Here is a 17421-nt window from a genome sequence, read left to right as displayed (position 1 = left end):
GAAAGTGAGAAAGCAAGCTGCCAGGTCCCATATTCAAACTGAGGTTGGCCACGTGGGAGTCCAGTGCTCTTAGCCACCATACTACCTAAGAGCCCCACGTGGATTGATTTTTTAAATGTAAAGAATGCAAAACACAAATCACAGAATAATCTATGTAGTACGGTATAATTTAACATGGTTTAAAAGCTCCAAATAGTACCTTTTTAATAGATGGACATATAAATGAAAAATATGGATGAGAAAAGATACATTCCAATTTCACTGTAGTAGTTACTTGTAGTCTGAGGAGAAGTATAAAAATTCAACACTATTATTTTCTAACAATAAAAAGTATCTCAAGTAGGAGCCAGCTAGTGTCATGGTGTTTAAGGCAGTTAGATTTCACCTGGCTGATTGTGTGGTTCAAGTCCCAGACCTGGCAGCTTATAATACACGCCTGATGACTATACATGCATGCCCCAAATCCCAAGATGAAAGTGGAAGAAAAGGGATTGCAGTATGGCCATCCCCCTGAGGGGTGATTTCTCATTTTCTGTTTCTCTTTCTCTAGCAAGTGCACATGTCCTATAGCAAAAACTGAAAGGAAAAAAAAAAAAGTAAATATCATAACTTGTTAATATCACAAAATAAATATATGTTTTTGGGGGGAGAGGTTTTTGTTTTAGGGCGCATGAACTTGCCGGAGAGACAGAGACAGAAAGCGAGAAATCACCCCCCAGGGGGAGATGGCCATGCCGCAATCCCTTCTCCTTCATTCTCCTCTTGGGATCTTGGGCACGCACGCACACACACCTAGCGTGAGTTAAAGCCATCGAGTCCAGGACTTGAACCACAGTCGACTACATGTGAGTCCAGCGACATAGCCATTACGCTAACTGCTGGTCCCAATATTACATAATATTATAAGCATCCTGTATACAGAAGTAGGTTCATAGATATTTATTATTATCGCTATTTTCTGTAATTGTAAAATATATATATATATATATATTTAGAGGTTTTTGCTATAGGGCGCGTGCGCTCGCCAGAAAGACAGAGAGAGACAGAGAGACAGAAAGCGAAAAATCACCCCCCAGGGAGGATGGCCATGCCGCAATCCCTTCTCCTCCCTTGTCCTCTCAGGATCTTGGGCACGCAGGCACACGCGCCTGGTGTGAGTTTAAGCCACTGGGTCCAGGACTCGAACCGCGGTCGACTACATGGGATTCCACCGACACAGCCATTATGCTAACTGCTGGTCCCAAGTGTAAAATATTTTATAATGAAAATTATTAAGAAAAATATCAGTCTAGTACTTCCTGGAAAATATCTGATATGGTTAGAGTGACTATTTTTTTTTTTTGAGAGGTTTTTGCTATAGGGCATGTGCACTCTCCAGAAAGAGAGGGACGTAGAGACAGAAAGTGAGAAATAACCCCAAGCGGGCAATGGCCACACTGCAATCCCTTCTCCATTCGCCTCTCAGGATCTTGGGCAAATGCGCCTGGCATGTGTTTCAAGCCTCCCAGTCCAGGACTTTGACCATGCTCAGCCATGTGCGAGTCCATGAACATAACCATTATCCTGCCATCTGCTGGTCCCTCAACTTTGGTATAAATCTACCAATAAAGACAAAAGGCATGTACGCACACGCGCCCGGCGTGGATTTTAAGTCACCGGGTCCAGGACACAAACCGCAGTCGACTACGTGGAAGTCCAGCGACATAGCCATTACACTAACTGCTGGTTCCCTCCTCTCGGGATCTTGAGCATGCACGCAAATGCGCCTGGCGTTAGTTTAAGCCACCAAGTCCAGGACTCAAACCGCGGTCGACTACATTGGAGTCCAACAACATAGCCATTAAACCAACTGCTGGTCCCAGAGTGTCTGATTTACTTATTTTTTAATATTATGTCATTTTGATTTTGTTTTGATTATCATCATGCTTCAATTGTTTTTAAAGAATTATTTTTATTTATCTTTATTTATTATTTAATTTGACAAGAGAGGTACAGAGTGAGAGAGAGAGAGACAGAAATTAAGAAAGCAAGGTGCCAGGTCCAAGACTCAAACCAAGGTCAGTCAACCATGTGGGAATCCAACACCCTTAAGCACCACACCACCTGCTGGCCTCATAGTGTTTCAATTTGTAAAAGACTGCATGTAAGGAATTAGTGTTATAGGATCTAGGGGTGGGATTGGGGGAGCCAGCAGAGGAGGACACCAAGAGAAAATGCTGAACTGAGGATGAGTAGGTATGTATAAAGGGAGGGATGAGGTCAGGGTCAGATAGTAAAGAAATACTGAATGACTAGGAATAGAGAAAATTTAAAGGAAATGACAATATGCTTGTCTTCTCCAACTAGATTATAACCTCTTCCAGAGTAGAAACTACACCTTATACTTTGTTTTCATTTTCTGTATCTAGATTAGTCATTTCCCTCGAATGGGCACATACTACATTATGTTGACTGCCATTTTGTCAACCAAATTTGCAACCCAGACATTAATACCCTACTTATTCATTATGCTTATTGATTATGCTTGACACTCACCTTTCAGATTTAGTTGCTGGAGATCATTTAAAGATAGAAAAGATGGTGGAAGATAATTTATTTGATTGTTGTATGCCTGTAAGCTAACCAGACTTCTCAATTCCCCTACATTTCTTGGAATCTCTCTGATTGCATTATTTGAGATATCAAGTTTTTTAAGTTGAAGCATATTAGACAGCTCTTCTGGAAGTCTTGTTAACTGTAACAAAAATTAAATAATGCTTTCATTAAAATTGTATAATTAAAGCTTTACTTAAATCAAATGGAAGGAAGGAGTTTTTTGCTTTTTTTTTTTTTTGGCTTAAAAAGGGGATATTTTTATTATGTCGCAAATTCTTCATGACTCCCTTTCCTAGCTAAAACCCACAAGATATTCTGTAGCATCAAGTACCTCCCCAATCTGACCAATGTTAATGGTTCAGTCCTGTGCCTTCCTAACCCACATTTCTCACTCTTCCAACACTGTGTTCATCATTTCCTTTCCCTTAATTCCCTTCATAAATCTGACCCTAGTTTGTCTTACTCTCGTCCTGAAGTTTTTTCCAACTACTCTGTCTCAATTTGTTTTCTTTGTTCATTACACTCATCAACTCTGCTTTAATTACTCCCTTGTATGTTTTCCTTGGATCCTTAAATGGCATGATAATGCATGTCTTATATGAAGGAACTTCAAAAGTTTATGGGAAAATGGACTTAAAGTATGAGTTGATTTTGGTAGAAAACATTTTGAAATTTAGGCAAAGTCCGTTCTTTTTCTTTCTTTCTTTCTTTGTTTAATTTTCCCAGAAGCATGTGTGCTTACTGAAGAGAGAAAGAAGGAAAGTGAGAAAGCACTCATGGAAAATAGTGACACTGTAATCCTTCTTCCTCCATTTTTCTCTACTTTTGAGATTTTGGCCACACATGTACACACAACTGGTGAGTTTTTCAAGCCACTGTGTCTGGGATGCAAACTATGCAGCTTGCCATATAGGACCCAGTTGCTTTAACCACTACATGGACTGGTCAGGCCAAATCTTTTGAATCCCAGACCTGGAGGCCTAAAACCCACACGAGGCATGTGTGTATGCATGCCCAAAATCCTGAGAGGAGAATGGAGGAGAAGGGATTGTGGCATGGCCAGCCTTTCTGGAGGTAATCTCCCTCTGTCTCCCTGTCTCTCTCTCTCTCTCTCTCTGGTGAGCATATGTACCCTATAGCAAAAATCTCTCTAAAAAAAAGAAAAAGAAGCTTGAGACAGCCCCTAACTTCAAGGAGATTGAAATTTAGTTCAAGGGACCACCAGCTGGCATACTGGCTATGTCGCTGGACTCGCATGTTGTCAACTGTGGTTTGAGTCCCGGATACGGTGGCTTAAACTTACGCTGGGCACATGGGTGTGCATGCCCAAGATCCTGAGAGGAGAATGGTAGAGAAGGGATTATGGCATGGCCATCCCCCCTGGGGGGTAATTTCTCGCTTTCTGTCTCTCTGTCTCTCTCTGTCTTTCTGGTGAGTGCATACACCCTATAGCAAAAACCTCTCAAAAAAAATTGTTTTTTAATTCAGAGAGCAAAATACATACATACAAAACAATTAAAAAACAATGTGAAGCAATATGTAGTACAATGACAAAATGAAGAATACAAGTAATAATATGTGAAAGTTTAAACTCGACACATCAACACAAATCAGAGAACAAAAGGAAAGCTTGATGGAGAAGGTGGAACTTGAATGGATTTTTTTTTTTTTTTGGTAGATTTGCCAGAGGGTGCATGTGCTGGCCAGAGAGAGAGAGAGAGAGAGAGAGAGAAATACAGAAAGCACCTTTTATGGGGAATGGTCATGCCTGCCCAACCTCTCCTCCATGTCTTACTCCTTTTGAGATTTTGGCATGCATGCTTATGTGCCTGGCATGTTTCTCAAGCCAGTTCTGGAATTCAACCTTACAGTCAGCCATGTGGATCCAGTTGACGTAACCACTAGGCCATGAGATGGTCCCCTTGAATGGACTCTTAAGAATGAATAGGATTGGAGCCAACCCAAGGTGTGGTGGTTGAGGTGGCTAGATCTAACATGACCAACCAGGTGGTTTGCATGTCAGATCTGAAGGCTTGAGAAACATGCTGGGCAAGTGTGTGTGTGTGCCCAAAATCCTGAAAAGGAGAAACAGAGGAGAAAGGACTGTGGCATGACTATCCCTCATGGGGAGTATTTTCTCACTTTTCCTATCTCTTTCTGTTTTCTGCAAACACACATGCCTTCTGGCAAAAATAAAATAAAATAAATAAAATAATATAAAATTTAAAAAAAGAATAGGAAGATACTTAAGGTAGGACAAATATCATGCATAAAAATGGCCAGTGAGAAGCTGACAAATAGAGAAAATGGATGCTGAGGGAGATATATTTGATATGGAGCATTGAACCAGGTTATGACAAGACTTGAGAGACAAGCCTATGAAGCAGGAATCAGAGCAAGACAGATGGGTGAGTCTATCATTTGACACTCCTTCAAACAAATATTTTTTATTTGCTCAACTTTTATTAGAAGAAGTATCTGAGACCTATGTTTTGATAGAACTAATGTAGAAGGGAGATTTCTTCCTTTGCTTAGCAAACAAAAGGCCTGGGATTAATCTGATTCATCATCAGATGACTACTTAGTGAATATACACCGTTATATAAATGAATCCTTTGAGCATTTCACTTCCACTTCAAGGGGATTATCAAAGTGATATTTTCAACCACAGAGACTAGCTTCTTGACAAGTGTACTTGAAACAATATTTTCAATCTGACCACCTTTGAAAAAATACCACAGTGGTGCCTTTGACAACCACCCACTTTGAGTGGACAATAGAAAATGCAATCTGGATTCCTGACAGGCAGATATAATACAATACAGTCATCTAGAATGAAGTCTGATAATTGTCACAAGGTCTGCTAAAAGGGAAGATACTGAGTCAAAGAGAATAGCCTGGAGGATCCAATCATTGCCAGAAGCAATCTAGGCATGAAGTGAATAATGACTATGGACCATAGACAGTTACATTGGAAAATGTAAGAACTCATCAAGAGGTTGTGTGTGTGTGCATGTGCATGTGTGTGTGTGTGTGTGTGTGTTTCCTTCCAGGGATATATTTGCTATAGGGCATGTACATTCACCAGAGAGGCAGAGAAAGACAGACAGAAAGCAAGAAATCACTCTGCAGGGGGATTGCCATACCACAATCCCTTCTCTTCATTCTCCTCTTGGGATTTTGGGCATGTGTGCACACAGGCTCCAAGTGAGTTTCAAGCTTTCGGATCTAGGACTCAAATCAGGGTCGGCCTTATGGGAGTCCAGTGCTTTAGCCCCTATGCTACCTGCTGGTCCTGATCCAAGAGCTTTATGAGAAGAAAAAGAAAATTTTGGTATAAGATTCAGTGTAATTGATGATGGAAAGGAAACAAAGACGATTTCATGATTTTGAAGGAAGCTTCATTGAAAAGAAAAATGAATTGATTTTTAAGCTTTACTGAGTTTGAGAAACAAAGAATAGAACATGGAATCTCTAGGGAAAATTAGGAGCTATGGAATTAGAACACTGGTATGAGATCAGCTCCAGTTAAGTAAATTTGGAGATAAAGTATCTTTTCATATAAAAGCAACTTCTTAAACATAACATGTATCAATGCTCATTCCATCTATTTAAGCAAGCATTTCCTGGTTTGCTTTCTGGAAATGTATTATATAATAGGTGATATACTTAGAAAGGTCCAACAAACTTGAGAAATATGGTTTAAATAGAGACAAACCAGTTTTTCTCTATTGCAGGACTCTTCAGAGCTCAGAGCTTTTTTTTTTTTTTTTTTTTTTTTTTTTGGGGGGTTTTTTCTTAGAGGACAGGGGGCTCGCACAGAGAGAGAGAGAGAGACAGAAAGCCGGAAATCACCCCCCCAGGAGGTATGGCCACACCACAATCCCTTCTCCTCCATTCTCCTCTCAGGATCTTGGGCATGCACACATGAGCCCAGCATGATTTAAGCCACCAGGTCCAGGACTCAAACCGTGGTCGACTGTATGAGAGTCCAGTGACATAGCCATTACGCCAATTACTGGTCCCCCAGAGCTTTTAATATACTAACGTTCATTGTGGTTCTCTAAGAGAAGAACCCAGTGATTCTCAAAGCCTTTGATCACAGATACCATCATCCCCCCTAAATACACACATTAGTTTTAGTAGTAGTAGTAGTAGTAGTAGTAGTGGTAGTAGTAGTAGTTTAGAAGAAACTCATGGAATTAGGGTATTAAGAAACTGACTTTGGAAAATCTTGCTTTAGATAATAGCCTGGCACTAAAATAACCAGAATTTTCATTAGTTTACTGAGATCTTAATTTATAAAAGTATTTCTGTACAATTCAATTTGAGATTTGAGTAAAATAAGAATGTATACATCAATTTATCTATCAATTTTTCAGGGAAGATTTTCTAAAAACATATTTTCAATTTATCTAGAAATTTTTCAGGGAAGATTTTCTAAAAACATAGTCTAAACTATTTTAAAATGCACTATATTTATGAAGAAATTCATCACAGTATAACAAAGAAAAAAATCACAGTATTCCTAAGTGTGTAACAACAGAGGGTTAGTTACATAAATCACATATTGATTATAACAATTATCAGAAAACTATAATGAGAAGTACTTCTGATACATAAAAGGAGAAGAATTTAAAATTAACTGTTTTTTAAAAAATAATTGTTGATAAAACCATATACATTAGGGAAAAAGTCTAAAAGTAAGTTGTATCAACTGATACCAGTAATTGTATTACAATGACATACTTGAGGAATGATTTTTCTTTTTACTTCTTGTCACAATTTAAAATTTTTTCAATGTGTTTATATGAAATGTGTAACTTTTAAAACTCCTTTTTCAGTTAGACTGAGCTAAAAATAAAGTTATAAAGATTGTCAGCTATAATTGTTTCACATCGCATTTTAACACAATATTTTCCTATAAAGTTTTTTGTGCTGTAAAGTGTATTTGTAAGCCTATTTTTTTTTTCAGGAGGAACCTATTTTTTAAACAAAATAGTCCAGCTAAGTGTAAAATACATACACGTGGACTACGTTCAGATACACTACAGCTTAAATTTTGATCCTCTCTATCCCCTTCTTCCTCCCAAACCCCAAAGAAGTAATATCTTACCTTTCTCCCATTTATTTGACTTATATTCAACTCTTCCAGTGATTGAAGTTGGCACAGTTCAGTAGGAAAAGACATAAACTGATTGCTTGAGAAGTTTAATTTCTGGATTCCTTTTAATTTATGAATCTCTGCAGGGATTTTCTGTAATTGGTTTTCTGAAAGATCAAGGACTTGCAAATTCTCTAACGTACACAGTTCTCTAGGAAAAATTTCAAATTTATTACAGCTTAAAATAAGTACATGGAGTGATACCATATTGGAAATAGATAGGGGAATTTTCTTTATTTGGTTTTTACCAAGATCCAGGTATTTAAGATTAATAAGAGAACATAAGTGCTCAGAAAATACAAGAAGCTTGTTTTCACTAAACTCTAAGTGAAGCAGTTGTTTACTGAAAGATACATCCACAGGTATTTCTGAAATATAATTTCCATTCAAACTCAAATAATAAAGAGACTCTAAAGCGCACAGTCCCACTGGAAAATACATTATTTTATTATAATTTAATTCAATTTTAGTTACTTTTCTACAGTTTTTAATTTCAATAGGAATGTCTGTGATTCTATTTTCTGAAAATTCTAGACTACATATATTATGAAGATGTGAGATATCTTCAGTTATTCTCATCATCATATTTCTGTTTACATAGAGTTTTCTTAAATGTTTAAGCTTATTGATGTTCTTAGGAAGTTCTGTTAATTTATTATCACTAAGACTAAGGCATTCCAACATCACACAGTAGGAAATTGTCTCTGGTATTTTTTTCAATAAATTATTATCTAGCATAAGAATCCTAAGTTCTCTGAAATTCTTGACTTTGTGTGAAATAACATCCAACTTATTGTCAGCCAGTTGGAGTTCCTTTATTTTGAACAATTGGAAAATTTCCACAGCCAAAAAGGTAAGTTTATTGTGATTCAGTAAAAGTTTTTCTAAATTTTTAAGCTCCCTAGTTTCTTTTGGCAAACTGCTTATCAGGTTTCCAGTAAGGTTTAGTGAAATTAACTTTGGAAGGAAGCATAGAGCTTTGGGAAATATTGTTAATCGATTATATTCCAGATTGAGAATGCTCAAGTTTTTCAAACTAGGAAGAGTGTCTGGTATATGTCTTAACTTATTTTTACCCAAACTTAGAATTTCCAAGCTTCCAAGACTTTCTAAGTCAGAAGGAAAACTCTCAATATAATTGTTATTTAAAAAGAGTTGCCTGATATTCCCAAGCTGTAATAATTCCTTAGGTATATGTGATATTTGGTTGTGACTAATATTTAGTATCCTTAAATTATGAAATAACTGAATTTCACACGGAAGTGATGATAATCCATTTTCTTGCAAGGACAGAATTTCAATTCCTAGCAGATCAGCTGAGTGTGCCCCTTGAAAATTTGTGATGTGATTCTTGTCCAAATATAGATATTTTACATATTTAATTTTTAAAATGTCCTTAGGGAATTCTTTTAAACCTCTGGCCACAAGATTAACTGTAAAGTTATCTGAGTCTAAGGGAAGCCCTTTCAGATTTTCTTCAGAAACTTTTGGACTTATTTTTCCTACCGTTTCATGAGATAGCAAGTTAAGGGAAGTCTGATGTTTTTCTATCATCTCAGCTATTGATGATAAACTTTGTGAAGCTTCTGTTTTTGACAGTGGGCTGGCATTGCTAGTGATTGTCTCAGAAATCTGAAAACTCTCCTTTTGTTCTTCATTTCTCTCATCTTTGAGTCCCGAGATAGATGTTGACTGTAATGAATCATTTCTAGGATGCGTTTCATTAATCTTGTTGGAAAATTTCTCTTCTAGGTAATCAGAAGCTTCATTTGATGAATGTGATGTTTCTTTACTAAATCCAGGCTCCTCCACCGACTGTGATCTAGATTCTTTCCCAAATTGATTAGTGATATCTTCTGAAGAACCCTCCTTTTCAGACATTTTATTAGATGTTATATTTTATACCAATACAAGATGGTAATTTGATTTTAATTTTCATGTTTCATGTCTTTTGAACCTATAAAATAAATGTTGATATTGAAGGAAGAGACATAATAGACAGAATAGAAAAGATATAATAGAAATGTCAAAATGAATTTTAATACAACTATTTTATTCTATAAGAAATAGTTTCATAAACAAAATTAGTACATTTATAACAAACTAATTTTTATGTGATTTCTCATAAGGATAAGTTATTGACTGCATGTATTTATCACAAGGGACTCTTGCAATAACATTAAAGTTATAGAATTGGGGGCAGTGGGTGACATGAAGGTTAAGGCAGCTGGATCCCATATGGCTGACTTTGCAGTTCAAATCCCTGAGGTGGCAGCTTATAAATCACACCAGGTGTGTGTGTGTGTGCATGCTGAGGTGGCAGCTTATAAATCATACCAGGTGTGTGTGTGTGCATGATCAAAATCCCGAGAGGAGAACGGAGGAGATGGGATTGTGGCATGGCCATTCCCCCAAGGAGGTGCTTTCTCACTTTCCTTCTGGCTCTGGCAAGCACACATGCCCTATAGCCAAAGTGGAGAAAAGTTACAGAATGTTTTGAAAAGGATCAAAGAAAGGGCCAAACTGTAGTAGTAAAGGTGGCTTTATCTCACAAGGCTAACTGCATGGTTTGAGTCTGACCCAGTGGCTTTAAGAAACACAACAGGCACATGTACATGTGTGCCCAAAATCCTGAAAAAAGGAAGAGATAGAGAACGTATTACAGTGTGATAATCTCCCATGGAGGGTGCTTTCTGATTCTCTTTCTCTTCCACTTCCTCTCTGGTGAGTGCATGCACCCTTTGTCAAAACTAAAAACAAACAAACAAAGAAAATGGAAGAAAATGAGAAAGAAGGCTTAACTATGGGAATGAAAGAATTTAGCAAACTTCTTTGGAGACCAAAAGGGGCTAGTGGCTTACCATAAAGAGAGTGCCGTCAAGTTGTGGACATTGCAGATTTACATATGGTACTAAAAGTGTCCTGTTCTGTGACCAGCAGTTGGCATAATGGCTATGTCACTGGACTCTCATGGTTCAAGTCCCAGACCCAGTGGCTTAAATTCCTGCCGGGCACATGTGCGGGTGTGCCCAAGATCCCAAGAGGAGAATGGAGGAGAAGGGATTGTGGCATGGCCATCCCCCTTGGGGGTGATTTCTTGCTTTCTGTCTCTCTGTCTCTCTCTGTCTTTCTGGCAAGCACATGCGCCCTATAGCAAAAACCTCTCCAAAAAAAAATGTGTCCTGTTTTAACAAATTCAGTACATTGTGGCAATTTTTCCAAAGGGTGAAAATAAAACGTCTTAGAGAAAAGGCTGCCTTCCATAAGGGTAAACTAGAAGTGAAACAGTCCTTGCATGGACCGTAGCCTAACTCTTGTATGACTCCTGAAGTGCCAGCACCAGCTGGGCAGCACTACTCCTCACAGGTCCGGGTCCCACTGTAGGTTCTTCCTCCAAACTTATTGTTTCTAATAATCTAAACGCTTTCCTTTTTTCTCTTCATCCCTAGGATTGGTAGCTACTTCCTGTATTTACTGTCTCTGTGTTACTGCAGTTTGCCCTTTGTCTTTCTAGTCCTCCAAAACATGTTTAAACAACTCCCCTAATATTAAATCTATTAAATTGGTGTGGTGTCAATATTTCACAAACTCTCTGAGAGAATAGAGAAGAGGAAATGTTTTCCAACTTGTTTTCAGAGGCTAGCACTAACCTCAACAACAATAATATTTTAAAAAATTAGACTAATCTTTACTCAAGAACAAAAATACAATTAATTTTTTACAGAATTATTTATTTAATTTTATTTATTTATTCATTTATCTTAATTTGACCAGAGAAAGACAGACACACAGAGAGAAGGAAAAGTGAGAAAGCGAGCCACCAGATCCAGGACTTGAACTGTTGTCAGCCATGAGGGATGTCCAGCGTCTTAACCACCACGCTACCTGCTGGTCCCCCCAAAATGCAACAATTCTAAACATTACAAAACTGTTCTAAATATTATAAAGCTAGCAATATATTAAAAAGGTTAGTATTTCATGACTAAGTTGCATTTGTTCCAGAAATGCTAAGTTGTTATTTGGGTTGTCAGAAAAACCATGACACATTTCTGCATAGAAAGCCATAGAAAAAAATAGGTCATGACTTTGCCAGTAACTTATTATTATTATTATGGAGATTTTTTTTTGCTATAGGGCATGTGCGCTCGCCACAAAGAGAGAGACATAAAATGAGAAACCACCCCCCAAGGTGGATGGCCACACCACAATCCCTTCGCTCCATTCTCCTCTCTCAATAACCCATTATCTTAACATTAGAAAACTAATGTAATTTGCCCCAAAGAGAGATTAAAGGAGAAAACCATATGATTATCTCAACAGATGAAGAAACATAAATTATATTTTTTATGATTTTAAAGAAAAATTTTAGCAAAGTAGGAATAGATGGAATTTCTTTAAATGAGGGTAAACAAGAAGTGAAATAGTCCTTACATAGACTTCAGCCTAACTTCTAAATGGTGCTCATAAAAAACCCGCAGTAGGGGCCAGCAGGTGGCATGGTTGTGAAGGGCACTGGAGTCCCACATGGTCAACTTGGGGTGTGAGTCCCGGACATGGTGGCTTTCTTTCTCACTTTCCCTCTCTCTCACTCTGTCCCTCTCTGACCAAATTAAAATAAATAAAGTTAAATAAAATAATTATTAAAAAAAAAAACCCTACAATGGTACCAGCAGTTGGCATAATGGCTATGTTGCTGTGCTCCCATGTAGTTGACCACAGTTCAAATCCCAAAACCAGTGGCTTAAAACACACATCAGGTGTGTGTGCATGCTTGCCCAGGATCCCGAGAGGAGAATGAAGGAGAAGGGATTGTGGTGTGACCATTCCCCCTGGGGGTGATTTCTTGCTTTCTGTCTCTGTCTTTCTGGCGAGCATACGCGCCCTAGAGCAAAAACCTTGAAAAAAAACAAAAACAAAACAAACAAACAAACAAAAAACCTGCAATAAACCTCACACATAGTAGTGAAACATTTAAAACTTTTCTGAGATCAGAAGCAAGAAAACATTTTTCTTAACATTACTCTACAAAACATTGTACTGAGACCTAAGCCAGTGGTATAAAGCCAAAAAAAAAGTATAAGCAATATAAAGAAAGAAAGTAGTCATTAGTCACAGATAAATAATTGGGTATGTAGAAAATCCAAGATTATCTGCAGATAAATTATTGGAATCAATAAGAACATTAATGTTGCTAAATACAAAGTCAGTATTACAGAACTCAATTTCCTTTTTTATGCCCTTTGTGTTTTTCCAGTGAGGGTTGGGATTCAAAGCCCACAGTTGGTCATGTGGGGTCCAGTTCCCTCAACCACTATATAGGACCAACCCCTGAGCTAAAATGTTCTGGGGCTTCTTTATCAGGGGATCTGAACCCACAAGTCAGCCATATGCTTTCTACCATTGCAATTCAGTTTGCTACCAACTATGCCACCAGACTGTGTTTGTGTGTTTAGTTATGTAAGATACTCTAAAAGATAAGGTGGCAGGAAGATTGAAATGGAAAGGATGCCACTCATACATACATGAAGCTTGATTAATGAAAAAGGTTGCATACAGAGTGCTCAGGACATGATGGTTTTGAATGAGTCAACTGAGTATCTATACAGAAAGAAAAATATTTGACGCTTACATTGCAATCCACAGAAACCAATTTAAGGTAGACTTACAGACTTTGCTTGGTGAAAAGTAAAACAATGAGTTTCCAAGTAGATGATACAGGAGGATGTCTTCAATGAGCTTGGGATAGGGAATAAATGTTTTATTCACCAGAGGGTGCATACATTTGCAAGTGGGGGAGAGAGAGAGAGAGTGCACACGCAAGCATTCCCTTCCTCCATGGAGGCTGGTCACATTACAGTTCCTTCTCTTCCATTTCTCCTTTTGGCATTTTTGGCACACCACATGTTTCTGGCATGTTTTTCAAACAACCAGGCTGAGATTTGAACCTCACAGTTAGCTATGTGGGATCTGACTACTTTAACCACTGCTTCTGGGTTTGCTTGGGAACACTTTTTTTTTTTTTTTAGAGATTTTTGCTGTAGGATGCATATGCTCACCAGAGAAATAAAGAGAGAGAAAATGAGAAGTCATCCCCCGGGGTGATGGCCACACTGCAATCCCTTCTCCTCGATTCTCTTTCTGAGATTTTGGGCACACATGCTCATGTGCCCATTATGAGTTTCAAGTCACTAGGTTCAGGACTCAAAGTGTGGGTCCAGGTGGGAGTCCGGCACCTTAGCCACTACACCATCTGATGGCTATGGAAACAAATTTGTAAGTGGACACAGAAAGCATCATTGGTAATAGCAACAGATTGAAAATAACATAAATAACAGGAGATATTAAATACATATATTTTTATTTCTATGTATAGATATAATTTCAAAAGAATCATAACCACTCTCAGATCCAGAGGCTTGAAAATCACACCAGGCATGTGTGTCTACAGTCCTGAGACAAGACTGAAGGCAAAGGGATTACGGCATGGCCATGCTCCTGGGGGGTGATTTCTCACTTTCCTTCTCTCTCTGGTGTGTGCAGACACTATATAGCAAAACCAAAAAATTAATAAGTACATATGCAGAACTTATTGAATAAGGACTGCACTGCAGTGTGCTTATATCTACAGTTTGTTTTGAATGCAGTGCCCAGTTTGATAATGGAGGATATGTTGAATCAGAGATTAGATTTCTTGTTCCATTGGCCCAAGTTCGGTCACATGCCCAACTTTGAAATAATGACTGTGGTTAGTTGCCAGAATAATTATGATGTTCTAAATAGTGCCATAGGGAGAAACCGGAAGTGGAGTTATTGAAAGATAACCAGAAATGGAGAGAAAAGTGAGCAGAATCTGCCTTGTTTCTGAACCCAATATTATTTATTTTCTACAAGTATCTTGGGAAAAAACACTAGGATCTGGTTTTGCTATTACACTTACTGATGGTCAGTCTGCATGGATTGGGACAGTTTCTGAATCAGAGATTTCCCAAGAAGCTGATGGAAAAAGAGAAATATGTTGATGAGCTGAGAAAAGCGTTGGTGTTAGAAACAGGACCAGCCGATACATACAACTTTAATTTTTCTAAAGAGTCTTGTCACTTCTCCTTCAAGAAAAACCTGAAAGATGTTTCATTCAGACTTGGTTCCTTCAACCTAGAGAAAGTTGCAAGCCCAGCTGAGGTCATTAGAGAACTTATTTGTTACTGCCTGGACACCATCACAGAAAACCAAGCCAAAAATGAGCACCTGCAGAAAGAAAATGAAAGGCTTCTGAGAGATTGGAATGATATTGAAGGACGGTTTGAAAAATGTGTGACTGCATGCAAAAAGTCACCATGGATTTCCTGAGGACCCAATAGGATTAGGATCCTTTGGGTCCTGGAATCCCAAGGACACAAATCTAGACCGAGGAGAGGAGAATGAGCACCCCTGATGGCCATGTCCCCTTCATGGCCCCCTTAAATGGGGATGACCACAGCTAGTACTTGGGGACTCAACACTGCCTGGTAGTTCTGTTACAGTCGCCTGAAACACTCACTGCTCCTTTCCACATGCTCACTTCACCTCTTCACTCCTCTAACCTGAATTCACAATTTCTCCCTTCATCCTCCTTCTCGTTGTCAGCTTGTCTCATAGTTCATGGAGAAGGCAGAGACCTCCGGAGGGAACTTCATAATTTTGTAACGAATCTGACTGCTCCTGCATCTCTATCCATCCTCCTCCTCTTTTATTACAAGGAGCAACCACTTCCTGCCACAGCCAGTGTCAGCTTTACTAAGTCCCACCCCTTCCTGCCCTCTCAAAGACCCTGTGATTATTACTCTCTCCACTGAGTTATCCATAACCATCCTTTAGGACCCCCTTCTTTGAAAAGGAAAAAAAAAAATGTGGGGCAGGCAGGTGGCATGGTGGTTAAGGCACTAGATATCACATGACAGATTGCAGTTCGAGTCCCAGACCTGGTGGCTTGTTTTCTCACTGTCCCTCTCTCTCCGTGGTCAAATTAAAAATAATAATTAAATTGGGGCTGGCAGGTGGCATGGTGGTTAAGGATGCTGGACTCCCACATGGTCAACTGTGGTTTGAGTCCCGGACCTGGTGGCTTGCTTTCTCACTTTCCCTCTCTCTCTCATTTGATATGCGGAAAAAAAAAAATAGTGCCACATGGCTTACCCCTAGAATTATGGGTGGCATTTGTCTTTCCTAAGCCACAGGAACTGTATAGGAGAGATAGAGCTATCCAAAGTAAGAACAGATAGATGATGGAAAAGCAACTAGGATGTCTTCTATAGCTATTTCTCAGAGATGACTACTGGTGAATATTATCAGTATACTTATTTTGGACAAATTTGAGACCCAAATATGTAGCATGATTTTCAGTACAGTAGCTACTAATGGCATGTGGCTATTTTAAATTAAATTAAATTAAATTATTGGAACCAGCAGATGGCATAATGGTTGCATCACTGGACTCCCACACTGCGGTTGGAGTCCTGGACCTAGCGGCTTAAAACTCATGCTAGGCATATGTCTGTGAGAGCAATCCCGAGAGCAGAATGGAGAAGGGATTGCGGTGTGGCCATCCCCCCTGGGGGGGGGGATTTCTTTTTTCCTCCCGGGGGGGGGCGATTTCTCGCTTTCTGTCTCTGTCTCTCCAATGAGCGCAGGTACCCTAGAGCAAAAATCTCTCTCAATAAATAAATAAAATTATTAATACAATTTAGCTTCTCATTTACACTAGCCATATTCAAGTACTTCATAGCCACAAGTGGCTACCTTTATCAAACAGTGCAACAACCCAGCATTTCCATCATCACAGAATATATACAGTAGTTGACAGAGTGATTTTATAACAGGTATTATTTCAAAAGCTTATCTTTCATGGCTGCAAAATAAAAGGATGTGTCATCTACTGTTTCACTATTCTCAAGTATTTTAAAAGCTATAATATATAGCTAAATAACACTTTAGAAATTTATTTGAGAAAGTTTTTATCTCATAATTCTCAAAAGCACTGTCTCATTGGCTATATATATATATATATATATTGATATATTGCGCGAGGGGGGAGGGGGCAGCAGGTGGCATGGTGGTTAAGGCACTGAACTCTCATATGGCTGACCCCAGTTTCAGTCCCAGACCCAACAACTGGAAATCACACCAGGTGTGTGTACATGCATGTCCAAAATCTGAAATGAATGAATAAATAAGTAATTCTTTAAATATATATATGTATATTGCCAATTTAATAGGCAAAACAGATCCAAACTGTTTTACCACTTTTTGGTAAAGTTGCTCAGGGATCTTTTCGTATTATGCCGCATCAGCAAGTAGTTTTCTAGAATGTGGAAAAGAGGCCACTCAGGCCTACAGCAACGTGGGACAGATCGCAAACCCGTAAGAAGTTGGTCCTGGAGAAGCGAAGACATGCAGAGCTGCAGTTGTGAAGGGAAACCAGCGAGGTAGGAACCTGGCTTGGCTTTCAGATTCGCCTCACCTGCAGCTCCTTTGTGGGTCCAGAAGGAGACGCGCGCGGCAGAGAGTCCGGCGATTGTGGCGACTGTGGCGGCCGAAGCCCAGCACTGGCGCCGGCCCAGGCAGGCAGGCGGAGGCTGGGTCGGGCTCGACCGCGCCCCGCGCGGTTGTGGGCTGGCCCTCGGGCA

General features: G+C 39.0%; 2 protein-coding genes across 2 annotated transcripts in view; one reads left to right on the top strand and one right to left on the bottom strand.

Annotated features, from left to right (window-relative positions):
- LRRD1 (leucine rich repeats and death domain containing 1) overlaps positions 1 to 17340 on the bottom strand; it is a 41335-nt gene extending 23995 nt beyond the window's left edge. Inside the window, exons 1-3 of the mRNA XM_006155546.3 lie at positions 17256 to 17340; positions 7712 to 9716; positions 2536 to 2734 (exon numbers count right to left, since the gene is read on the bottom strand). Of these exons, the coding sequence (XP_006155608.1) occupies positions 2536 to 2734; positions 7712 to 9640 (2128 nt within the window). The 5' untranslated portion in view covers positions 9641 to 9716; positions 17256 to 17340. The remainder of the gene's footprint in view (positions 1 to 2535; positions 2735 to 7711; positions 9717 to 17255) is intronic.
- LOC102501434 (DNA repair protein XRCC4-like) overlaps positions 14668 to 17421 on the top strand; it is a 2915-nt gene continuing 161 nt past the window's right edge. The window contains exons 1-3 of the mRNA XM_027774612.1: positions 14668 to 15068; positions 17086 to 17155; positions 17262 to 17355. Of these exons, the coding sequence (XP_027630413.1) occupies positions 14699 to 15068; positions 17086 to 17155; positions 17262 to 17355 (534 nt within the window). The 5' untranslated portion in view covers positions 14668 to 14698. The remainder of the gene's footprint in view (positions 15069 to 17085; positions 17156 to 17261; positions 17356 to 17421) is intronic.

This window comes from Tupaia chinensis, unplaced genomic scaffold (genome assembly GCF_000334495.1).
Source record: "Tupaia chinensis unplaced genomic scaffold, TupChi_1.0 Scaffold000460_1, whole genome shotgun sequence".
Taxonomy (NCBI): Eukaryota; Metazoa; Chordata; class Mammalia; order Scandentia; family Tupaiidae; genus Tupaia; species Tupaia belangeri.
The sequence above is the reverse complement of the archived record's forward strand: the minus strand, read 5'-3'. Positions and strand labels throughout refer to the sequence as shown.